General features: G+C 33.1%; 1 protein-coding gene across 2 annotated transcripts in view; it reads left to right on the plus strand.

Moving 5' to 3' along the window:
• Positions 1 to 27,083, plus strand: part of LOC126888405 (neurobeachin) — a 2,163,879-nt gene that overhangs the window by 1,693,043 nt on the left and 443,753 nt on the right. For both annotated transcript variants that reach the window (XM_050656648.1, XM_050656649.1), the window contains 2 exons: positions 4,090 to 4,210; positions 4,305 to 4,441. In XM_050656648.1, coding sequence (XP_050512605.1) covers positions 4,090 to 4,210; positions 4,305 to 4,441 — 258 coding nt within the window. The remainder of the gene's footprint in view (positions 1 to 4,089; positions 4,211 to 4,304; positions 4,442 to 27,083) is intronic.

Genomic DNA, 27,083 nt, shown 5'->3' on the forward strand with positions numbered 1-27,083 from the left:
CAATATATTATGTTTAAAGTAATTGTAGGATTACTACACTTTGGCAGTACCTTCTGAACAATAATAGCGTTAGTTTAATGGAAAAACATGATTTTCAAAAATGTCACTTACGTTACTTTACCAAAAATGTATCGATATATCAGGAGGCCGGCGACAATCTAACCAATAGTTTAGCAATAATTGAAATGTTAATTAAAAAATTTCGGTCGAAATAATAACCAGAAAGATTATGATACACCTAGACCAGGGTAATAAGACAAAAATATACCCTGTTCGTGACACTCGAGCAGCCAGGGTACTTAAGCGTTTTTTCGACAAGTAATACCTACAGGATCAAATTGTAACTATTTCCTGCGTGAGATCTGGCGGCCATTTTTATTTATAAACAATTAACTGTCAAAAAATGGCATTTTTCCCTTTTTTTTTCAAATCAATGGAAAACAGTGAAACTTATGATTTTTTTAGTACAAATATCTTTGAGATTATGGAAAAAGCTTTAAAATGACATATTACAAAGTTTGATATACTCATTTATTGTTAATATAATTGCGAAAAAAGGTCGGAATTGCAAAAAACATTATTTTTGCAATAACTGCTGTAAAAATTAGTGTACAGATTTGAAACTTTTGTCAAATGAGGGTTCTTTAGTGCTTAATATGTGATAAAAATTTCAAAGTGATTCATTCAATTGTTTAAATTTTATTCGAATTGTTTATCTCAGTGAGCATTTTTTTTGCACTAACATAAGTCAGAAAAAAATGACGTTAGAACCATTTCACAGGTGTCAAATGGAAGAGCATGAACTATGTTTTCAACTTGGTTTAAAAAAAGCGAATAAAAAATGCATTTATTAGTAATAAATAATTGTGCAAAAGTATCGTAAATCTCTCCTTATAAATTTTTTGAATAACTTTTTCCAAAAAAATTAACTTTTTTACCCTGTTTTAAGTGCACAACTACCAAGTAATGTTATTTATATCATAATTGATAAAAAATTGTAATAAATATATATAATTTCTTATATAACAAAATAAAAAGTTTATAAGGAAAGATTTACGATACTTTTGCATAATTATTTATTACTAATAAACGCATCTTTTATTCGCTTTTTTTAAACCAAATTGAAAATATAGCTCATGCTCTTTCATTTGACATCTGTGGAATGGTTCTAAAGTCATTTTTTTCTGACTTATGTTATTGTAAAAAAAAATGCTCTCTGGGATAAACAATTTGAATAAAATTTAAACAATTGAATGAATCGCTTTGAAATTTTTATCACACATTAAGCACCAAAGAACTCTTATATGACAAAAATTTGAAAGCTGTACACTAATTTTTACAATAGATATTGCGAAATTAATTTTTTTTGCAATTCCGACCTTTTTTCGCAATTATATTAACAATAAATGAGTATATCAAATTTTGTAATACGTCATTTTAAAGCTTTTTCCATAATCTCAAAGATATTTGTTCTAAAAAAACCATAAGTTTCACTGTTATCCATTGATTTGAAAAAAAAGGGAAAAATGCCATTTTTTGACACTTAATTGTTTATAAATAAAAATGGCCGCCAGATCCTACGCAGGAAATAGTTACAATTTGATCTTATAGGTATTACCTATCGAAAAAATGCTTCAGTACCCTGGCTGCTCGAGTGTCATGGAAAAAACCTTATTACCCTGGACTAACCAGAATAACTATGATTTTCGTATAAAAAAGCATCATACCTATTCAACGTATTTTACAGAGTTGAAATTGGACTATTTGAGCGGTCTCAAGAATGTTATAAAGAAACAATTTTTTGGCTTATAAACAAATAGAACCCCTCAGAAAATATTAGATTAAATTAAATTAAGTTAACGCTGTTCCAAGAGCACGGCTTCTGTGCCCTTTTCGAAAAAAGTCGAGGAGTGGTTCCATGTATAACCGGTCTAATTTGACCGGCATTTGCGACAGAGTTATAAACAACAGGATTTCAATCTTTGAAGCATTACCTTTTTATTCCGGTCCTCTTTGTACATACAAATTTTCATATCTTCAAGACACTCGTAACAAAAAAGATTAATGTCACCAAGTTTTTTAATTATTGATAAATAATTACTTCCCTAAAATTTTAGTTGAAAATTAAAGATTTTGTTTGGAAAACCCAAATTTTTCGAGGAAAATTTCCGCCGAAGAAAATCGGAAAAAATATCTATGTGCAGAATTAAATTACAGTGAATTTTTATGTGAGTGTTTTTGGTTTAACTTTAAAATCTTCTGAGTTACAAAGCAATAATTGAAAAAAAAATTCGGAGCGCTAATTTGTTTATAAACCAAATAGCATACTTTCTGAGGACTTTGCATAGCTATATTGCTATTATATGAAATCTTAAGATTTGATTCCAGCAATAAAATAGCTGGTACATAATTTTTCTTGTTTTATACTAATTTTCCCAGATTATTACCTTACATCTTTCAATGTGTTGATAAATCATCTCGTGGAAATTCTCAATTATTATATTTCTAATTTAATACTATTCTATCTAATTCCTCCAAAACCAGCAAATTTTCATAAAACTCAGCCATATTAATACCTTTTACTTTAGTTTTCCTTGCAAGAAACAAACAAAACACATCTCCTAAACTAAACCTAGCCTCGCTTTCAGCCAGTCATTAATGTCCGTGTCACAATAATTTCGCCTCGAAATTATAATTTCAACCATTTTTAAGGAGTCGAAATTAATTGCGACCTATGGAAATTTAGTGGCGTCCTTTAGTTAGTTCAACTGAAATCCACAAGAATCGCATAGTCGCATTTCAACGTCGCCATATTGATTGCCACCTGTTTTGAGTCGAAATTTGAATTAGAATCAGGGCCCTGGATCGAAATATCACTTATTCTTTTATGACCTTCGCCTTATAATACAAGAAAAAATTGAGAGAAAGAGATGGATTGGTCGAAAAAAACTTTCATGGCTGCGGAATATTAGACAATGGTATGGTTCCACAGTAGAAGAATAATTTTGCGCAACAGCTGATATATACCGAAATGTTTCAGGAATCTGTAAACATGATGATGGCGACGGCTAAAGTCTGAATACTGACACTTCGAAGCTTTTCCTTCGAAAGTATTAAAATTTACATTTTACTCTGAATTTAAAAGTTCGAAAGAAATAAGTTCGTAGATTAATATAAGATGAATTCAAAGCCAAAATAATAATCTTTATTAGTGTAAGCTGTAAGAATAATGTCCACAACTAAAATTTATTGAAAAAAAGTTGTGGCGACACGCTTCAATTACTATTTTACTATTTTTCCAATTGCTAATTTTAAATATTAACTTTCCTTTCTAAACAAAATAATATGGGTCATTTAAAATTCACATGTGTTTCGTTCCTAATATACAAACCATATTCATAGAAGGGCGTGTTAAGTTTTAAGAAACGAAATATATCCCTATTTCAGGTAAAATGCCTTTGCAGTTTTAAAAACACCAGATCTAATAAATTGTCGCCTGTCTGGCCATATGGTAGAACCACATAATGACAGATTAGTGTTTGTCGTCTAGTTCAGTAGAGTCTCAGCGGGCACCCTGTGCGGTCACACCCTCGCTAGAATAACAAACCCTTACGCCTTACGAGATATAACCAAAGCACGCCTCTCTTACCAAAAATAAATAAATATATTATTGACCGTCGTTTTACTTAATATTATTTTAATTGTTTCCGTGGACAATAAGGTTATCACACACGCAACTCAACCACACCACGGAACAAAGTTACCCATAGTGAACCTGATCTTATGACAGATATAAAGGAAACCAAGCAGATAAGATGGGAAGGTCACAAGAAAAGAATGTCACGAGAACGATCAGAGAATATATGTAAAAGATATCGAGAAAAAGCTATCTTTGTTGGACAAAAGGTGTTAAAGGAATGCTCAGGATCAGAAAAGTGCAGAGGCTGAAGACCAATTTTCTTAAATACAGACAAAGCGTAGGACCAAACATATTAAAAGAAGAACATGAAATCGCAGAGTTGTCAACTGTGATAACTAGTAAATAGTAGGGTTTTATAGCACTGTGTAAACGTATATATCTTTTTGTAGGCTCGAGAAGAATTCCACGCGCATCTGGCAGCCAATAGAGGTCAGCAGCAAATGCAGAACGACCTCATGGACGACAATGAGCTGATGATAGACGATAGGGATTTGGACACTGATCTCAACGGTAAGTTATAATTTGTTATATGTTATATTTGAACGTTGTTTATTTATTTCTGTGATGGGTTTCCGAGATTACCATCTAAATATGCTACTTTCAGGCCCTGTTAACATCAGCACCAAAGCCAAACTCATCGCTCCAGGTATCGTAGCTCCAGGTATGGTTTCGATCACGTCTGCAGAGCTATACTTCGAAGTTGACGAGGATGACGACGAGTTCAAGAAGGCAGATAGTGAGGTAAGTCTAAATATTAATTTAAAAAATGTCCAGAAATATTTTATTTTACTGTATTTGTTTAATTTTTATTATCTAGAAGCCGTTAATACGGAAATAGTCTACATAAAATGTATTAGGAGACTAAGATTTCTTTAATCTAATGGCTTTCTTTAGTATCCATGCCTGCCTTTGAATTACGAACAGTGGTTAGTGAGATAGTTACAACCGGTCAAAATTGACTGGCATTTGCGACGAAGTTGTAAACAATAGGATAGTCATCTTTGAACCACTATCTTACTCTTTCGAAGCTCTATCTCGATAAAATTTTTTAGGTCTTCAAGATATTTATAAGATATATTACAATAATAAAAACAATCGGTATTGCGCGTGAAAAATACCAAAAGACTATCTTGAATAAAATTTAATTTCAAAGTTCAAAATCAGCATACGTAAAAAATGTATTTTCTCGGGTTATAGTGAAGCAATTTCTTTCTTTGTTGTAATTAGTTGTTCTTAGTTCATTGTAACACGATTAGAGAAACCTAAATAACGCATTACAAAATTTCAAAGATGCTTTAAATTTATTTATAACAAAATAAAATTAATTTTTTTTATTAGAACTCTCACAAGTGTACCTTTTGCTCTAAATAAAAACGTTTGTTAAACGTGCTCTAAATACAGAAAATATTTGAAAGCTGTATAATTATATAAACAATCTTTGTATTATTTCTCTTTTATCGCTATAGCGTTTGTATATTCGTGCTGTTTTATTCTAGTTGTAGCATTTCTGTAGATGTTGTCTATTAATTCTGTGTAGGTATAGGTAGTCTATTCTGCTACTGTGCTCAAGACTGCCAAAGGCTTTTTCAAAGCCAGCAAAAGCGATGAAAATCTCGTACATACTTCATTTTATCTCAAGAAAAACCCAAACTTAAAACTATACAGGGTGTTAGTAAATAAGTATGAAAAATTTTAAGGGCTAATTCTACATGAAAAATTAATGCCGGTTTGCTCTATAAACATATGTCTGCAAATGCTTTGTTTCCGAGATACGGGGTGTTGAAATTTTTATTTTAAACTGCCAATTTATTTATTGCTTTAAGACCAATTGAGCTATGAAGATGAAATTTGGTAAGTTTTAGGAGGTAGTTATTACGCATTTTCTGACATACAATTAAGAATTTTGTATTCATCATTGGCTCGCCTACGGGTAATGGTGTGAATTTTTTAAAGAAAAAAATAGTACGGAACTGAGATATTTCGAATTAAAAATTATTTTTAAATTCCACGTCTAATTTATCACAAAAAACCTTTCTTGCCTTTTTTTCATATGTAACAGTAACATGTAATAACAGAAAATATTACTAATAAGATTTTAACTAGGTGCAGAGCTACAACAAATGTTAAAAATGACCTCATTTAGAGGTTATAGAAGAATTTTATATTCATCATTGGCGCGCAACGGGTAATGGTCTGAATTTTTTAAGAGAAAAATGGTACGCCACTGAGATATGTCAAATTAAAAATCATTTTTGAATTGCTGGTTCAATTTACGACAAAAAATTTTTCTTGCCTTTTTTTCATATGCGGCGCCGTTTTTATGCAAAAAATAAAATATCTTAACGTTTACAAAGTATTTTTGAACTAAGTTTCTATGCATAATATGGAAGCTATGTACCTCAAATACTTTGTAAGCGTTAAGATGTTTTATTTTTTTGTATAAAAACGGCGCCTCGTATGAAAAAAGGCAAGAAAGATTTTTTGTCGTAAATTGAACGGAATTCAAAAATGATTTTTAGTTTGACATATCCCAATGGCGTACTATTTTTTTCTTCAAAAAATTCAGACCATTAACCGTACGCGCGCCAATGATGAATATAAAATTCTTCTGTTACCTGTAAAGGAGATCATTTTAAACATTTCTTGCAGCTTTGCACCTAGTTGAAATCTTACTAGTAATATTTTCTGTTATTGTTCTAGTTTAGTATTATTATATTGGATAGTTCTTGATGATGTATTAAGAAATGAAAAATACGCGCTAAGATGTTTTATTTTTCTGCATAAAAACGGTGCATCATATAAAAAAAAGGCAAGAAAGGTTTTTTATCAAAAATAAAACGTGGAATTTAAAAATGATTTTTAATTTGAAATATCTCAGTGGCGTACTATTTTTTTCTTTAAAAAAATTCAGACTATTACCCGTATGCGCGCCAATGATGAATACAAAATTCTTAATTGTATGTCAAAAAATGCGCAATAACTACCTCCTAAAACTCACCAAATTTCATTTTCATAGATCAACTGGTCTTAGAGCAATAAATAAATTGGCAGTTTGAAATACAAATTTCAACACACCGTATCTCGCAAACGAAGCACTTGCGGACATATGTTTATAGAGTAAACCGGCATTATTTTTTCATGTAGAATTAGCCTTTAAAATTTTTCATACTTATTTACCAACACCCTGTATAGTATTAATATACTTAATAATTGATTACATTTTATACTAAGGTTAATAGTTTAGTTTGGAATCGTCTAGTACGATTTCAAACCAAACAATTAACTGATCAACTAAATTAAACCCAACATAGCCTCAACCGTGTGTCATAAATCACATTTCAATACGAGAAAGCTTTTTCCTTCACAGACATTTGTTTTTATATTTGGTCAGCTAACCATAAATTAAAATTAATTGAAAGGTTCGCTTGAGAAGAGAGAAACTGATTAGGGGTATTTTGTCAAAATTATTATGATTTAGTGGGAGACGCGCAGGAGGTATTTTACCTGCGGTTCAACGAGAGCTGGTTCAAATTTTTTCAATTCTAATGGCGACATAGTTTCGCGACGAGAGCGAGGTTAGTTTGGATTGAAAAGTAAGTTTCTAGATTTATGCGTTGTCGTAGTGAATCTTAGTAAAAGTTCCTTAAGATGTTTGAGAAATATCCAGAACTAACAGAAATAATATTAATTTAATAATGAGATGACCGAAATAAGATCTAAAAACAAAACAGAAAGACAGCCCTAGAAATTGATAGAGAGGAAAATACAAAACAAAATAAGATAAAAAAGATCAAGGCAGGTTTTGTTTATATTTGATTCAGAGTTGGACCACCATCTCCATATAGCTATTTCAGCATCCTTATGCCTCATCGGTGAAGCTCAGAAGTCTCAACTCTGAAGGAAATACAAACAATTCTGCCAATTTAAGGCAAACCATCGCAATGCAATGAACCCACCTCTGAGACGCAATTCAGCGACATCTCTCGTATTACGAGGAAAACAACGAAAAGCCCCAGATGCAAAGTTTACTACCTTATAAACAATTAGAATAATTGAAATAAAAATATAATAAACAATATTTTAAATCCAAGACTTTTCGTTAATAAACTGCTTTCTGGCTGCATCCCATATCTCCGGATTTTATATATATCAATCGGTTTTAAAACGTCTTGCGACGTTGTCCGATGCCTAATTTCCATGACACTCTATCATCCCATTGGCCCTCTCTAAGATCTCTTGCGCTCATCGCCTTCGTTATTCCCTCTCTCCAAGATTTCTTGGGTCTTCCTCTCTTCCTGCGGTTTGGTGGTACCCATTGCATAATTATTTTAGGGATTCTTGAGTTATCCATCCTCTGGACGTGTCCGTACCATATCAGCTGTTTTCTTTCTATGTCTGTTGTTAGAGAGCCGTCAATATATCCGGATTTTACTATATATAATCACAAGAGACGACGAAAGTAGGAGAAAGCAAATAGAGGACGTTTAGGCCACGCATTTACCTTCCCTTCGTCAAGGAAACGGACCGAAAACCGAAAACAAAATAAGTTACAAAAGATACAAAAAAAAATTTACAGAGATAACTATACCGAGAGGGAAAACAAAAAACAATCGAATATAAAGAAGTCAAAATGAAACCTTACACAAACTATTAGAAGGGTCTTTCTCTGAATAATCAGATTCAAAAGTTCTAATTTTTTAGGGTGTCTTATAATGTAACTGAAGTATTCCAGCCTGCGTCTCTTTATTATATTGGTCAGTTGTGTTGTTTGGTTTTGCTATCTAAGGATCTGCTCTGCTCATTTATAACTATGTCGACCTACTTATTCGTAGTAGTTGTCTGTATACCCACACCTCAGGCTTCTAAGTTTTTAAGCATAGCTTTCATTCCATACGTTACCACAGTATTTTGTTAATAAACGTGTTAATCTGCCACAACGACATCGGAGTAATGATTAATAGTGACTTAAATTAGTCGAATCACATAATCACATAATCCTTTCTCTCTTAGATCTGCCTACTGCTCTTCTCCAAAAATCCATTTCCGTTGCACTCAGCGTTGCCAGTGTTCTTTTTTTCAGTGGCCATACTTCACAGCTGTAGTGCTTTATCGTGGTCATGTCTTCTAATATGATATCTTTTGTTCTCCTCCAATGCACAATTATTAGGTTTTCTTTTACACTTATTTGTCTAACCTTTACTCGCATTCAGTTCTATAAGCTATGAAGATAGACGTCTCATTGTTTATCTAACAATATTAGCGCATCGTCATCTTCAAGGTGACTTCATTATGTTCTTCCTTCCCTATTATAAAATATATTCTTGAAAATCTGAACATCTTATTTACTTTAAACTAAAACGAAAAAGCCACCTCTTCAAGTTTTATATTTATAATTTTCCTGTAATTGTCAGTAGATTTGCATTGTTAGTTTTTGGGTATACCTATTTGCAGCTTGATCTTGTATCCATATTTGTTTTATAGTAATATGTACCTACTTACCATTTCGGTTCAGAAATAGAATTGAGGTACATACTTTAATACTAATAACATAACTTAAACTAATACTTTATTAAGTGTACAGGACTGAAACCGATTCGTAAAACAATTCCTTGTCCACATTACCATACTAAATAAAAAAAAAACAAACAATAACAACATCCATGTTCACAAAACCATTGTCAACCATACAAGGAGCACATTGAAACTTCTTCTCTGAATAGGTGAAATTATTTAACATGACGTCTGTGTGTATCTGCCCTTTTATTTTGCTTTCGTGTATACATTACACCGATAACGTCCATCTTTTCTTTCATAATAACTTGTAATAAATACGGTACGAACTCTTAATCCTTATAATCAGTGTGATTTAGCACGTTCCCGAGCAACATGTAACCGTGGGGGGCAGAGGCCAGCTCGCGTCTAGACGAATTCCACAGAAAACAGGACTGGTTTGGGGAAGACTTCGATAAGAATTTGCAATTACTCTAAGATAGTTCTTAAATCATTACTGATTGATAAAAGTATTATGTTTAAGTATTACTTTGAAAATTTTTTGCTCAATTAGAAATCCAATGAAATCAATTAATTTGTGGTCATCTGATTGAATACAACCAATAAAACCAACATTATACTGAAAACAGATCCCATGGGCTGTTTTCACTCAATCATGTAGCTATGGATACCTACATTTCGTTTCATTTCGATTTTGACATTTCAAATATTCAATATTTCAAAATGTCACGATTTGGTTGTAATACTGATGAGAATATTAATGAAATTATCGAATCAAATATACCAAAGAATACTGTTTACAGTAAAAAATTTTCTATCCGAATAACCCTCGAACATTGATAAATGCTCAAAAATTTTTTAACAACTTTCTCAAGCTTGTTGCTTACAGGCAACAGACCTCCGCCTACGGCGTCGGTCTGTTTCCAAGCAACAAGCTTTCGAAATCTGTTATAAAATTTTTTCGAACAATTATCAATGTCCTTGGGTTATTACTACTGAAAACAAGCCACAATAAAAAACTATGTTAACGTTTCGTCTATCAGAACATAGTACACTACTTATCTGAAATTTCGTCTTATTTCAGTAGCATTCATCTTGGTGTAAGTGTTACGTCTCGACTAGTTATTATTTTTTATTTCACTCCTTCCTGCTCCTGATTTTTTTAAGATGGGTTTCCTCTATTTCTGCCTATTTTTTGCTCCTAGTTCAAATGTTTGTTGAGTCTGTCTATTATTTTTTAAAAATATTTATGGCTTCATCTTTATGTCCCATAAATTTTGCTTCGATTCTTCTAGTTAATTCGTTTAATCGATTTTTCAACGACATCTCTTTCTCTATTTATAGATAATACAAACCTCTACAGAACCTGTACAAAACTTCTTTTATACCGCTTGAAAAATCGATACTATAATAGTACAACTAGACGAAAATAAAAATCCCATCCCCATTAAAAGAGGGATTCGACAAGGTGACGTAATATCGCCAAAGCTGGTTAATCTAGGTCTAGGAGACATCTTCAAAATTACAAATTGGTCAACATAATATGGCATCTACCTACGGCAGGAAAAACTTGATGAGGAAGTACTAAGGAGGTTCAACAAAGATAGAGAACTCCTAAAGACTGTTAAACACCGCAAAATGTCTTATCTGAGACATACAGAGTCGGTATTTTCTTATCGATGGTATGGACCTTTAATAAGAGCAACAAAGAGACATGCATTTATTATACATTTAAAACGGGTTAGAAGATATTGGGCGGCCGAAGTAGGAAGAGTCACCAAAAAATTTCGCGTTGTAGGTATGGCTTTGTCAGACAGCGTTGCCGAATTTTGAAATTATCAAAAGAAAATATTAAAGTAGAAAAAATAATATAGTTAACTTTTTGTAAACAGATATAATAAACAAATTATTAAAAAATAACAAAATATTGTTTTCACCCATTTTAAAAAAATGTGAAAACGTTGAATTATAATTCAACGTTTATTTTTTTACTTATATTTTTCTTTTAAATAATTTGTTTAGTAGATGTACTTATTTGTTCACAAAAAATAATATAGGTACAGTAATGAGTGCGCTATTAAGAACCGGCAAGATAACGCAAAAGATGGAAAGCATAATACGTTGTGAAATAAAAAGAGATGAAACTAATAGAGATGTAAAATTATCGATAGGAACCTATAAATTTACATAACATTACATAGTTTCGCACCTTTAGACATATCTGAGGAGTATAACAAATCTAACCGTGACAGGAGAATTTTATAAAATTCTAAATGTTTTCTGTCAGACGTCGATGAGGGAAACTATGTAGGTACCTGATGTAATGTAAACTTATAGGTTCCTATCGATAATTTTACACATCTACTAGTTTCATCTCTTTTTATTTCACAACGTATTAAGTTTTCCATCTTTTGCGTTATTTTGCCGGTTATTAGCGCGCTCATCACTGTATTATTTTTTTTTCTACTTTGATGGATAATTACGCATGTCTGTCTCTCTCAGAGACTTTGTAAACACAACTTTTCCGTCATTAGATAAGACAGGACAAATGAGCTGTCGAATGAAAGTTCATTACCCAACGATCTTATTAAGGTAAGAAATTTGACCTTGCACTTCCAGTTTTAGAGTTGAAACTTGAAGTACTATTTTAAAGTCGCCCAATAAATATTATAAACGACTTATTATTGGACGCGCTTTAGCAAGACGAAAACCATTATATTTTTCCGGCTTTGTGCAAGTCTGTCCGTCCGTCTGTCTATCGAATATAACTCCTACATTATTAAAACACTCAACTCCGGTAGCAAGATAATATAGCAGGAGACCTGAAAGCTACGGGCGTGGAGAACTGGACAGAGATTGTCTAAGACAGAGAAGAGTAAAGGCATGCTGTCGAGTGGGCTAAAACCCACGAAGGGTTGTAACGCCACGTAGTACGTAGTAAGTATGAGGTGTCGAATTAAGGATGGTATTAAAGCTGAGAAATTGGACTTCACACTTCCGGTTGCAGACTTGAAACTGGAAGTAGTGTTTTAAAGCCGCCGAAATAGTACAAGCGACATATTATTCGATGCGCTTTAGCAATACGAAGACAAGGTATCAATATAACCCAAAGATGGTATCAGTTGCAACCGGAAGTACTGTTTTAAAATCACCGAAATAGTACAATACATTTGTTTTCGTCTTGCTAAAGCGTGTTAAATAATACATTGCTTGTATTAATTCGGCGTCATTAAAATCGTACTCCCGGTTGTAACTCTATAAACGGAAGTTCGAGGTCAAATTTCTTACTTCTAATGCCATCTTTGGGTTATAAGCTCTCATTCGACACATCATTTGTCATTCTATTTTTTTGTCGGACGGACTGACTTAACTAATACCGGAAGCATCTTGCTACGGCGCGTCGAATAATATGTCGCTTGTACTATTTCGGCGACTTTAAAATAGTACTTGTGCGATCAAGTTTCTCACTTTAATAACATCCTTGGGTTAAGAGCTTTCAATCTTACACCTCATTTGTCCTTCTGTCTGATCTTATGACGGAAAAGTTGTGTTTACAAAGTCTCTGGGACAGAAAAACTTGCATAATTAAAGTAGAAAATATATTATGTTAATTTTTGTTAACAAATAGTGTAGGTACTAACCAAATTATTTAAAAGAAAAAACTAATAAAAAAATAAACGTTGAAATATAATTCAACGTTTTCACATTTTTTAAAACTGGCGAAAACAATATTTTTTTACTTAAGTTTTTTTCTTTTAAATAATTTGTTTATTATATCTGTTTACAAAAAGTTAAATATATTATTTTTTCTATTTTAATATTTTCTTTTGATGATTTCCAACTTTGGCAAAACTGTCTGACAAAGCCATTACCTACGACCCGAAATTTTTTGGTGACCCTTCCCAGTTCCGCCACGTTCGACCGTCCCACATCTTCTAACCCGTTTTAAATGTATAATATATACATGTCTCTTTGTTGCTCTTATTAAAGGCCGATACCATCGATAAGAAAATACCGACTCTGTATAGTAAGGGGAAATGGATATATACTACAACTTGTCATTAGAGAGCCATAGAAGTGTAGAAAGAAAACAAGTTTGTTGGTTAAAAAAAACCTTCGTGAATTAACTCAGATGCCTATCAAATTTAGGACAATTATTCCGTGTTGCAGAACATCGAGAATCCTTAGCAATGGTGATCGCCAACGTCGGATAATTCTGATTGTAGACATTGTGGATAGCGAGCACATTGGGAGAATTACAAGGTATGGTAGAGGAACTCACAGACAGCTCCCAATACGTCGGCCTAAAATTGAATATGACAAAAACAAAAACAGTGACAAAAACAGATGACACTAGACAGCTAACTTGACTGCGAGGAAAAACTACAGAGATAGAATAAGGAATGAGGATAAATTAAGGGAAACTGGAATTCAGGAGGTGGTGAGATGGACACAAGCACGACGCAACAAATGGAGAGATTATGTTGACTGTATCGAGATATGTATTAAGAATCGAGAAATAGGCAAAAAAACGTAAGTCCAATGCGAAAAGGCCATTAGGAAGGCCCCAAAGGGCTGATATGACAGCTATACATCAACATCAAGAGCTGCAATGATAGAATAAACAGAACTATGTCCTACCAGAAGAAGAAACAGAAGTCATTATGTAAATAATGTCTTAATCCTCCAGTTTTGATGAGTCTGTAAGAAAACGAATCGGTTTTACCAAGGTTCGCACAATAGTAGAAACACAATACCAGTAAAATTTTAGAAATTTTAGCCATAATTTCAATGGAACATCTCGAAGAAGCATTTGAAATACTTCAGAGGTCACCAGAGCAATAATTAAAAATGATGAAACAAGAAAATCCAGTGCTCTAGATAAGGTACGAACACAGATATTTGAAATAGTAAAGAAAACATCCCTCTGTTAACGAGACTGTTCAATGAAATCTATAAATGCGGTAGAATCCTCCAAGACAGATTGAAATTGGAAGTTTTTGAGGGGGAATGGGAACTAGGGAAGGCTATGAAATGAATAGTCGTGGAATATAATATTACGATCTGCTAAATACCTTTGGAGTTACTGTTTGGGCAAGTACAGTTGTTTAAATAATAGCTCTCCGGGATAGACATATTGAATAACTTACAAATTAATAATTTGGTCGATGTAGCTGAGATATAGCACACTTCAGTAACTCATTAAATGATTTAATTTCAAGTAGTTATATTACATGTCATTAAAAAAAAACAAAGTAACAAAAGCAAAAATTAAAATTTTTGCAATTATCTCGGTTTATGGTTTACCTATGTAATGTATTTTAGAAACTCGTAATTTAAAGATTTAATTTAAAGAAAGGACATCGCACACATCTTATGGAAAATATAATGTCACTCAAATTCAATAAAATTTATACCAATAGATTCGTTTTAAATTAACGATCAAATCTTATCATTGGGCCAACTCTCTATTTTCAAAAATAAGAGCAGAAATTGATATAAATAAATCTGAAATCAAATGGGTAGGTACATAAGTTAGAGAGAGAAAAAATATTTTAAAATACCCAGATTTTCGGTACTCCATAAATCAGCGGATTAGTTTCACTAATCCGCTTAGGCCCAGCGGGATTTAAGCTGTTATGAATAGCACTCAGAGCAATAATGATTGTAAACTAACATTTTATGGACTCCAAAAATGTGATTTCGATAAACTTTAATTGCAATTTGCGCCGTAATTAATCATAATTAAGAGTTGACGCAATGATAAGAATTAATCGTTATATTAAAACGAATCTAATCGTATAAATTTTATTGAATTTGAGTGACATTATATTTTCCATAAGATGTGTGCGATGTCCTTTTAAGATCTACAACTTTTATTTGATTCATTTTCCTCTAAAATGTATAAGAAAGGTTTTTTTGGCAAAAAATGATTTACATAGTCACTTTTTATGATTGTTTTAAAAAATAAAATCTCGTATTTATGTCTTCAAGGATTTGGCATCAGCTATCCTTCATATACCTTTTAGAACCTTCATTTACCTGTATAAGACTTTTTAAGCTGTTACTTATTTCTTTACTAGTCTATAAAGCACGATCCCAAAACTACTATAGATATACCCAATCTGTAACATATTCCATCGTTCGGGTACATTCCTATTCACCGGCCTGTATCCGGCAAAAAAAATGGAAAGAGGATATCAAAAAAACAACCCAGATATGAGAGATGATAAAGGGATGTTGCTAAATGAGGCGGAAAAAATAACGGAAAACTGGCAAAACTATTTCACAGAACTGCTAAATAAGAGCGAAGTACAAAAGGAAACAAGCCATGAAATTGAAGATGATCAGATAGCAATAGAAATACCCACAGAACAAGAAATAAAGAACGAAACAAAGAGCTTGAAAAATAACAAAAGCCCAGGAATAACAGAAATATCGGCCGAAATAATAAAATCAGGAGGGAAAATACTACAGAAAGAGATATATATATATATATGACCTGATAAAAAGAATATGGGAAGTAGAAAAAATGCCAGAAGAGTGGACCATAGCAAGAATATGCCCTATACATAAAAAAGGTGATAGAATGCTATGCGAAAACTACAGAGGCATCGCACTATTAGAAATAGTTTACAAAATCTTGGCACAAATTATAAGAAAAAGGCTAAGTCATTATTCGGAAAAAGTACTGGGGGAATACCAGGCAGGTTTTAGAAACAACAGATCAACGACTGACCAAATATTTGCCTTAAAAGAAATACAGACTACCTGTTACGAACATAAAATAGTACTATAGATATGCTTTGTTCATAGACTTTAAGCAGGCTTACGACACAGTAAATAGACAGCAGATGTACGAACTGATGAAAGAACTGGGGATACCAAGTAAAATTGTTAGGATGATAAAGATGACGATGGAAAACACAACAAACGAAATAGCTTGGAAAGGGTATACATCCAAAAAGTTTGAAACCAAGGAAGGATTACGACAAGGAGACCCACTATCAACAATGGCATTCAATCTAACATTGGAAGGAATAATCAGGAAAAGCAGAATAAACATGCAAGAAACGATATTTAAAAACGGCCACCAATGCATAGCATTTGCAGATGATCTGACGCTATTAGCAACAAGCAAAAAAGAACTACAAAAGTTAATGAAAAACATAATAACGGAAGCCAAAAAATTCGGACTTAAAATAAATGAAGAAAAGACAAAGTATATGATAATGGGAGAGATCCAAAAAGAAAAAGAGAATAACATCATAGTACAAATAGATTGGGAAAAAACATACTCGTTCAAAAGAGCCAAAGAAATTATTTACCTGGGAGCCAAAATAGATGAAAATGGTCATGAAGAAGGGGAGATAAAGGCAAGAATAGCTAAAGGAAATAAAAAATATGGAGCATTACGCACATTATTGAAATCCAAATACGTATCAAGAAAAACAAAAATAAGAATTTATAAGACTGTTATCAGACCTACAGTAACATACGCAAGTGAAACATGGGTGCTCAAAAAGTCAGAAACAGACCTATTAGAAAATGGGAGAGAAAAATTCAAAGAGCAATATATGCAGGTGTGAAAATAGAAGGTCAGTGGAGAAGAAGAACCAATAAAGAATTGGAAGAACTATATCAAGAGCCAACGATTACGACGACGATCAAAGCACAGAGAATACGATACTTGGGGCACATAGAGAGAATGGCAAGTAAACGAATGCCAAAAATGGTACTCTCACGAAGACCTATACAAAAGAGGAGGAAAGGCAGGCCAAGGAAAAGATGGAAGGACAGTGTATATGAAGACTTGAAGAAAAGTAACATTGAGAGATGGAAAGAACTAGCATTGGACAGAAGGAGATGGAGAGAGGTGGTGAAGGAGTGTATAAAAAGACTGAAGTGTATTTAAATAAAATTTACAAGTTTTATAAGTTATGTAAGTTATACTAAGTTATTTATTATATTATTTATGTAATCAGAAATGTAAACATTTTAGCCCTAGGCCTACAAGGCCTGTTGCGCTTAATAAATAAATCCTTCATATACCTTTTAGAACCTTCATTTACCTGTATAAGACTTTTTAAGCTGTTACTTATTTCTTTACTAGTCTATAAGCACGATCCCAAAACTTCTATAGATATACCCAATCTGTAACATATTCCATCGTTCGGGTACATTCCTATTCACCGGCCTGTATCATTTTTAATAACTAGTCCCTTAAAAATTAATGACCACCAACTACGGTTATGCAAATTTCTATTTGTTTTGGCTGTTAGTGCCCGACCGAGAGTCGGACTGGTTTTATTTTGATATAAATTCCATCTCGGGCCCAAGTGGTCCTATCTGAGATGATACTTTTATTGCTCGAAAACACCCATGTGGGTTGGATTTTATGCTCCTGTTAAGTGTACACAAAACATTTACTTCAACGGTAAATCTCGGATATTTTCTCGAAAAGTAAACATAATGTGACAATTTTAAAAGTATTGGTCATCAATTGATGATTTTATTATGTGTAACGCTGAGATATGGGCCTTTTAGGCCCACATTTATTGTTCACCTATTATAAAGAAATCGAGGTATAGCACTAACGACCACTTACTAGTGATAAAGAACCTGATAAAGATCTGCAGAATACAACAAACCATTGGCACTGGTATTCGTGAACTACGGGAAAGCATTCGATACTATGAGCTATGAGCCAGCAGAAATTTGTTAAAGGCATTGACAGAATACAAGAAGCATAGACAGAACATGATCAAATATAGAAAGTAGGATGATCTCAGATGCAGAATACATTACAATATACACTAGTTTAAATTTAGAAACCTTTCTTAATTACAACCATTCTTTGTTAACATCCTGCATCTCTGCCTTCTACAATTTACAAGGCAAAGAGACGACGAAATAGAAAACGGAAAGGATTCTACAATATTCAATCACATCCCGTTTTCCTTCATATAGGAAAATGTACAAGAAATGATTCCTTAGTACTCACAATCTGAGTAAAGATAGAAGTGAATGAAAAGCCAATTGGAATTTCCCTTAAATAGGCAATTTTGTTTTGTGTTGATCCAGAAGCGGGGGGCATCTGTACTGATGAAGGTTATACCAGAAACAGTGGCTGTCTTCAGATTATGCCCTGCCTCTGAATCGAAATAAAACATAAAGTGTCTTTGTTTCAATACAAATATATCTACCAAAATACCACCACTAGGATAAGACTATCTAAACAATAAACAAATAAATTCTGTATACAGTGAGAAGTACGGCAAATAAACATTATCTCTCCAAATTTTTTTTAATTTGAAGAAGTGCACTTTTTTCAAAATAACTTAAAAAGTATTAGTGATACGGAAAATCTCAAAGAGTAAAAAAATGTAGGTTCTGCTTATTATAAATTTGATAGTTTATGATTTTGTTTATCTGTAAGACAAAAATTGATTAAGATATGGCTGTTCAAAGTTTGCATACTTCATTCGTGATTAGTGACTCGTTCAAGCACTTTAAACTACAACCCTTTCAAAAATAAGCACTTTAAACCGGTAAAACTTACAAATCCGACAAAAAATACATAACTAAAGTAAATTGTTTGTAAAGCGGTAACGATTAATTTCATATGGGGTGCTAAACATCAAACAGGAGGAGATTTTCACTTTTAAAGCTATTAACTTTTATAAAAAAATAAAAATAAAGCTTTTTTTAAACACTTTAAAGAAGTTTTAATGGGGTTTTCCCTAAAAGTGCCTAATTTTTTGGTTATTTCACGTTGAAATATTCGATTTGGAATTTGACGAATAAACACGCATTTTTCATGAGCTACAACTTTGCTTTTGCTGGGTCTATGGAGTTCACGAATACAAGGCTTTTTTTGCTTGTTTAAATGCTATATTTTTACTAAGAATACTTTTTTCGATAAAATACTTACTTTTTGAGTTATTTGCGAAAGACCGCCTGAAAACGTGGTTTTTTGTCGAAAAATAAACATTTCCAATTGCGTGTAACTCGAAAAGTATTGACTTACTTAAAAAACCCTATAGAACGAAAGTTTTAACGCGCGTTTTTTCACGGTGGAAGGGGTGTCTGCCACCCCTAATTAAAAGCAACCAACGGCACAAGTTGAACTTTGAAGTGGAGGGTAAGTAGAATCTAAAGCCAAATTTTCATGCAATTCGGAGTTGACCCTTAAAATTACACGGTATTGCCGTATTTCCCGTTCATTTACTGGGCTATGGGTGTAGGAGGTGTAACAGTAGGAAAAAGCTCAAAAAGCTCAACAAGACTCAACAAGCTCATTGGTCTTGGCTCAGCAAAAATGAATAAAAAGTTAGAGTGACTTGAGATGCAGCAAAATGATAATAATAATAATTATCTTATTGCCAATTTTTTATTCTGCTATTCTAACCACACAATACTCTAAAACCGTACGTCTAAGAGATGTTTACATAACGTGGAGAACGGCCGAAAAAATTAAACATTGATAATTAATTTAGTTTCGTAATAATTGTGCTGTCGTATCGATCTTCACCCAACTCAATCACTCTTTGTGTTCACTGTTCACGTTATGCAAATAACTTAATTAACCACTGGGGTCGCTTCAACTCAATTTTTTTAAACAAAAATGATTAACTGTTTAATACAATTTGCCAATCGGCATTGTTTTTGTTGTGGCATGCAATTAAAAAAATACTATAATATAAACTGTAAGTTTCAAGTGAGTAGAAAGGGCAAGAAAGGCCTTTTCCGAATAATTAAAAAACTGATTATAATCAGTCAACAGAGGTTTGGATCAATAGAACTTACATATTTATTCTTTATTGAGCTATGCTTTTTCTTCAAGTGCTATATTAAACCAGGACTAATCTGTAAAAAAACGTCTATTTTTTGATGTGAGAGGTGGCATTCGGATTTTTGCAGATAAAGTTAGGTAACACCTTCAGTAATAATAATAGACTTATGCTCCTTCTCAAATATATGTACCCGGAACATTAATAAAAAAATTAAAATATTTAAAAATTTCGAAAAACATCGATTTCACAGCACAAATTAGTGCTGTGACCTTCTGGCCACAGCACTAATTTGTTTATAAGCCAAAAAATTGTTTATAACCTTAAAACATTGCTGAGGCTGCTTAAATAATACGATTTCAATTCTGTAAAGTGCATTAGATAAGTGGAGTGCTTCTTTATATGTAAAAAACTTGACAAATCTTTGTATGTTCTAGTTTTTGTTGTGTATGATTTTAAAAAATTTTAATTTTTTAAAAAAAGTTTAGATTGCAAAATTATTATGCAAAATCTAGTAAGTCAATTTTAATGAAATTTGGTAGACGGTTTTAGCACATTACAAAAATTGTCTTAGCGAATTAGGAAGGTTCCAAGTGTAGCCTAAGTGATGGAAAAACATTGAATAAGGACAGGCTTGTTTTGCCCCCTTATTTTATATTTATTGCTATTTTGCAGCAAGGTGATAAATTCAGAAATTTTTAACCAATCGTATCTGATAGAAAATTTAATTATATTTGTTTTATTTCTATACGACTTTGTTCCAAAATGAATCGTTTTAAAGTTATAAGCAAAGAAAGTAGAAAAAAAGAAATTTTTTGAAATTTTTAAATATTTTATTTTTTTTTATTAATGTTCCGGGCATATTTAAGAAGGAGCATAAGTCAATTATTATTAACGAAGTTATCACCTAACTTTATCCGCAAAAATCCGTATGCCACCTCTTACATCCACCTAAAAACAGATCCTTCCTGGTCTATATCTCAATTATCCGACGTTGGCGATCACCATGGTGAAGACTTCTCGATCTTCTGCAACAAATGTTTTTTAACCAAAAACCTGTTTTTCCTACATTTTTTTGCCCTCTAGTTTGCCTTTAAGGATAAATTTATTGTAGTATTCTATATCGATTCCCCACACTATACATAATATATCCCATATAAGACATTTTCCGGCATTTAACAGTCCTTAGCCATTCTCTATCTTTGTTGACCACCTTAGTACTTCTTAATTAGTTGTTCTTGCTGTCCAAGGTATCTTCAGCATCCTTTTATGAATCCACATTTCTAGTGTTTCAATTATGTTCATGCTTGATACTTTAATATCCCCACTTCTGCGCCATACAAATATAAAGATGAAACATTAAGCCACTACTAAATTTTTTTGTAGCAACAAGCTGAAGGTACTTTGTATTACAATCTTCTCAAGAGAATCATTGAGCAGTCCTATTCTAACTTAAATTGTTTGAGCAGTCCTATTCTAACTTAAATTGTTACAGTTGTCATTTTAAGAACTAAAGTTTCATTCAGTAATGTTTCTTACTGTAAACTGACAGTAGTATTTACACTCTACACAGGAATATCAAGTTCGCACAATGTTCTGCTTTTGCGCTAACTTTTCTCACTTCACTAATTCGAAGAGTTTTGTCCCCTTAGGCCGTCTTTCTATATCTGTGTTGTAGAGGAGTTGTGGAGGAGTTGTGGAGGAGGTCTCGATATTCATATATTGAAGTAGACGTTGGACGTTGTTCATGTAGAATGGCACATTTGGCAATTATTTGTTCTACTATCTTCCTCTTTCAAGGTAAAGTATTGGGAAAGCGAGGAATTGGGAGAACAAGAATATCATGGTTAAAGAACCTGAGGAAATGGTTCTCCACAACAACAACTAATCTATTTAAAGCATCAGTTAATAAAATAATTATAGCCAGAATGATCGCCCATCTTCGAAACGAATAGGCACTAAAAGAAGAAGACTATCTTCGTCTTGAAATCTCTGTGGTTGCAGTAGTTTTTGCATACCATGGGGCATCAACGCTGCTCCTTAGAACCTATTCTGAAACCTCGCTATTACTTCAATGTTGATTTTACTGGCGCATCCCCAAAGCTGTGCTACGTATGCCCATACTTGTCACAGTATTTATTTGTAAATCAGTGGTATCCAAAAATGTAATTCCAGGTATTTTGCAGAATCTGCAATAGGGACCTGAGTGTTCTATTTCCCTGAATAGACTGATATCGCTCTATTTTATAGATGGAATTAGCATGCACTATATTGTACCCTTAGGCAGGCCGCACATCAAAGAAACATGAAACGTAAATCACGTTTCATGGAAATAAAACACTGCTGAACAAATAGACGTCCGGCCATTTATGAAACTTTCCGAAAATAAAAATGTGTTATGAGCATAAATCACACTCGTTTCATTGGTAGGCGGACTTCAAGATTTGTTTAGCCGTGTTTAATTTTCATGAAACGTGTTTTACGTTTCATGTTTCATGTTTTTCGTTTCATGTTTCGTTGGTGTGCGGCTTGCCTTAATGTTAGTTCTCATGGTAGTACTCTTTAAACTCGTTTTTCTACAACCGTGTTAAAAATGCAATTTTTACCACTCCATGCGTGCGTTAAAAATGCTACTTTAAGGCACTAGTGCTTTAAAAATTTTATGGCACTGCAATTCGTATTGATCGTATAGGCAATTTTGATGTAATGTCAAAAAAATATAAAAATGGAATGTCAGTCAAGTTCATGTAAAAGTTTTTGTAGAGATTGTCCTGTAATTACGTTTGTAGAAAAAAAAATGTATGATATGCGTGTTAAAAAGTACATTTTTAAGGCACTCATGTAAATTGCAGAACTAGCTATCGCTCATTCTGCAAACTTTTACATGCGTGCCTTAAACGTGTACTTTTAACACTTATATCATAAATAACTATTAAAGATTTTAAAATTGCGCCATACTCAATCGAAAGCTTGAGCAGCATCCAGAAAAACGGCTGAAGAAACTTTCTTTCCTTTCAGTAAGTACTCCTTCTATTAATTAGTTATTATAGGTATTTGATCCAAGGTGGAATGACTTTCTCTGTAACCAAACTGATGATGTGGTATGAGGTTTCTTTCGTTTGATTAGTCCTAGAACCTACAATAGACATTTTAAAGGTAATCGATTTTTTCTTTCTATTAAATCTTGTGCATATAACAATGTTTACGAAAAAATAGGGAAAATGGTGTGGGAGGTGAAATTTAAAAAATCGTATCTGTGATACTGAATGTTAAAGACTTCTACTAAACGTGATTATGAAGAGGAAGGATAGAGGTTTTTTTCTGGAAAGCAATGCCTATACCTATACCCCGTGGGAAAAAGTTATGGGGTAAAACAGAAAATGGTGTTTATTCATGTTTTTGCTTCGTTTTTGAATATATTATCAAAAAAAAAATTGACCTTGGGGACCCATTGACTATATGAAACAATAAATCCCCTTTAACGTTGTGTTGTATGTAGTTCCTTTTTTTTGGACTCTATTTTGGACATACTCAATAGTCTATTAGGTAATAATAAATTAACGAGATAATTTATCAAAATAAATCATTAATAAACAGAATAAATAGAGCAGGATCTAGCTAAAACTTCAGAGTGTATATCATTAAAATTTGTTGTTGAAAAAATGTTATTAATGTGATACCCCAAAATCGGTTTGAAATATACATTTGTCATTAAAGAAGTATTTCTCGAAAAAAAGATAAAACATCCATCCAACATTTAGGCCGTGTCCGAAGATAGCCTCGATCGATTTTTATATCAGCAATATTCAAATAAAGTCCCACGGGGCCACATTTGTCAATCGTAAATCGCGGAGACAGTATCGTTTTTATGTCCCCGCGATAACCGTGCTCGATACCGTCTCTTGCTTAGTTTTTAGCGATGCCATTAACTAAGACGAAATACCGACATAAAATTTTATAACAGACATGTTTGCGTTTTTGTCCCGACAAATTTAGAGACATTCACACTTTGCCGATTAGAGGTGCGGAAGAATACTTCCTTGGCACTGCTACGTGTCGGTTACTGCGATTTGATTTTTGTCCAAGGTGTCAACATGGAGCTTACATGAATATAGACCAAGAGGCAGCGCTGAAAAATCTCTTTGAATTTACTAAAGCTAGATTTTTCACAGCTGATTACTGTGAGTGTGTAGAGAAACATACTGCGGTCGGTCAAGCGAAACGTAGAACAGGGGTTACTGAGAGGGTATCAAAGTTGCTTTCCTACGAAGGTAACTAAATCGTTTACTAAGGCTGAAAATCAGTACACACATTCTAAATTAAATATAAATAAAAGTTATTACAGTTGGTCAGCTGTATGACTGTATGAGGGAACAGAGCCGGTCGGTCGGCCCCAATAGTCGATTGAGGAAATGAAGCATTTTGGCTCGCAATTTTTTCGTCCAGCATGGATTTACTTGAAATTTTTCACAGAATGTAGGGAATAATCAAAGGATAAATTTTTTATATCATGCCTCTATCATACGCTAAAACCTTGGGGTGGTTGCCACCCCATCTCGGGGTAGGAATTTTTTATTACATTTTAACCATGTAATTCGATGGAAAAAGTGATTCTAAGAAAAAAATGTTTTTTACATTTTCTTCGTAAAACTAATATTTTTCGAGTTGTTCGCGCTTGAAAATAACAGTTTTTCGACGAAAAATTCGACTTTATAAATATGCTATATATTTTTAGGCGATAAAAAGTTTCTTCAAAAATTATTTTGTAGGATTTTTAAAGAGCTATAAGGCTGTGTAAATTAAATTCCGTAAGATCCCTTAGTTTTTAATTGGGGCGGGTTTAAATGGCTCGAATAAGGGGGTGTTTGCTGGTAAATAGAGGTTTTAAACAGCTATATCTGGCGAACTATTCACTATAATGAAAATCTATGCACAGGGTAATTTTAGTCATTAAAAAAGCTACAATTTAGTAGTTTATAATTTTTTTCGTATCTTCAGTATTTTCGGAGTTATTTTGAAGTAAAAGGTGAAAAATAACAAATTGCAAAAAATAATTTTTTTTAAACTCCAATTTTTCTAAAATTAGGCCTTTTAAATAGATCAAACTCCTGGAGTGTATTGATAATATAAATATAAAAGAAACTACAGAAAGGTGAAGACCAATTTTGAATTAGGAAGGTAGTTAGGGGGTTGTTTTCACTGATTTTTCGTAGAGAAAAGCAGGTACCGTCATTTTTTGATTAGAAGCCGCTTAATTTTTATACTAGAAACTTTTTATTATGATTTTTTGAAAGGATTAATTGTATACTTGAAAAAAGATTATTTTAGTTTTCCTCGAAAAATGCAAATTTTTCCCATTATTTGGCTTTGAATATTTCAAATTATGCATTTGACGAAAAAAGCTAACCTTTAACATGCCCTATCTCGGTTTGTATTGGTATTAAAGATATTATTGGAAAAGAATTTGGTTTGTGTTACTAAAAGATACAATTTTGATATCTACAGTTTTTTTGATTAAATGCATATTTTTCGAGGTATTGTCAAAAAACCCTCTAAAAAAGTCGATTTTTTCATCGAAAAACTGTTATTTTCAAGCGCGAATAATTCGAAAAATTAGTTTTACGAAGAAAATGTTAAGAACATTTGTTTCTTAGAATCACTTTTTCCATCGAATTACATGGTTAAAATGTAATTCAAAATTCCCATCCCCGAGATGGGGTGGCAACCACCCCCAAGGTTTTAGCGTATGATAGCGGCATGATATAGAAAATGATCCTTGGACTATTACCTACCTTCTGTAAAAATTTCAAGTAAATTCATGCTGGACGAAAAAATTGCGAGCCAAAATGCTTCATTTCCTCAATCGACTATTGGGGCCGACCGACCGGCTCTGTCCCGTCATACAGCTGCCCGACTATAATAACTTTTATTTATATTTAATTTAGAATGTGTGTACTGATTTTCAGCCTTAGTAAATGGATTTAATTGCCTTCGTAGGAAAGCAACTTTGATACCCTCTCAGTAACCCCTGTTCTTCGTTTCGCTTGACCGACCGCAGTATGTTTCTTTACAAACTCACAGTAATCAACTGTGAAAAATCTAGCTTTAGTAAATTCAAAGAGATTTTTCATCGCTGCCTCTCCGTCTAATATAGAAATTCTAGAATTAATGGCATCTTCTTCGCACCATCATTTTCTTAGGCTGCCAATACTGCTTCGTCCATTTGGTGACTTATCTCGTGCTATTTGTACTATCCTATCCTCTGCCATTCTACTAATGTGTTCGTTCCACTACTGTTTCCGTTTTGCCACCCATCCATTTATGTCTTCTACGTTGCATGGTATTCTTATGTTTTCGCTTCTCTCTCCATCCAACAGAATTTTCCGTGATATTCGTCAAAGTATTTTCATCTCTGTTGTTTCTAGTAGTTGTCTCGTTTTAGATGTGTCAGGTCTTGTCTCCGCCGTTTATGTCAATATAGGTCTAATTGCTGCTTTATATAGGGTGTCAATTTAAAAAGTTGCCACCCCTATAATTTGGTCCCTATAGAAAATCTAAAAATATGCACAAACACGTCAAATTTATTTGTGAGGGGGACATTTTGTAGACCAGTTTTCAACTAAATTACACTAACCCTCTAGCGGGGGCGGACACAATCCCCAAAATCTTTAATGGAAAGGGGGGTTGAGTGATACCTCATTTTAAAGGTCGTTCGATTACCTTTTAAAAAATACCACATACATTATATTTCTTTTCAGTAATTTTAATTTTTTTATAATAATAATAGTCTCCCGTTTTATACCGCTCACGTGGCTTTGGGAGTATAGCAGGGTAGTCTGCTATATCTAGGGCCTACGGTATACAAGGAAGGTAACAGGGCCAGTGCTACGCTTCAACCGCCTATTATTACCCCTGGTTTTACCCAAGGTACTCATTTTATTCAGGCTGAGTCGACCTGGGGCCTATAAACATTTTTAAAAATGTCTAGTTGTTCTTGCCGGCGGTAGGATTTGAACTCCGGACCACCGGCACGCTAGCCTAGCACACTACCACTCGGCTATGCCGGCCCCTAATTTTTT

This window comes from Diabrotica virgifera, chromosome 7 (genome assembly GCF_917563875.1).
Source record: "Diabrotica virgifera virgifera chromosome 7, PGI_DIABVI_V3a".
In the NCBI taxonomy this organism is placed as follows: Eukaryota; Metazoa; Arthropoda; class Insecta; order Coleoptera; family Chrysomelidae; genus Diabrotica; species Diabrotica virgifera.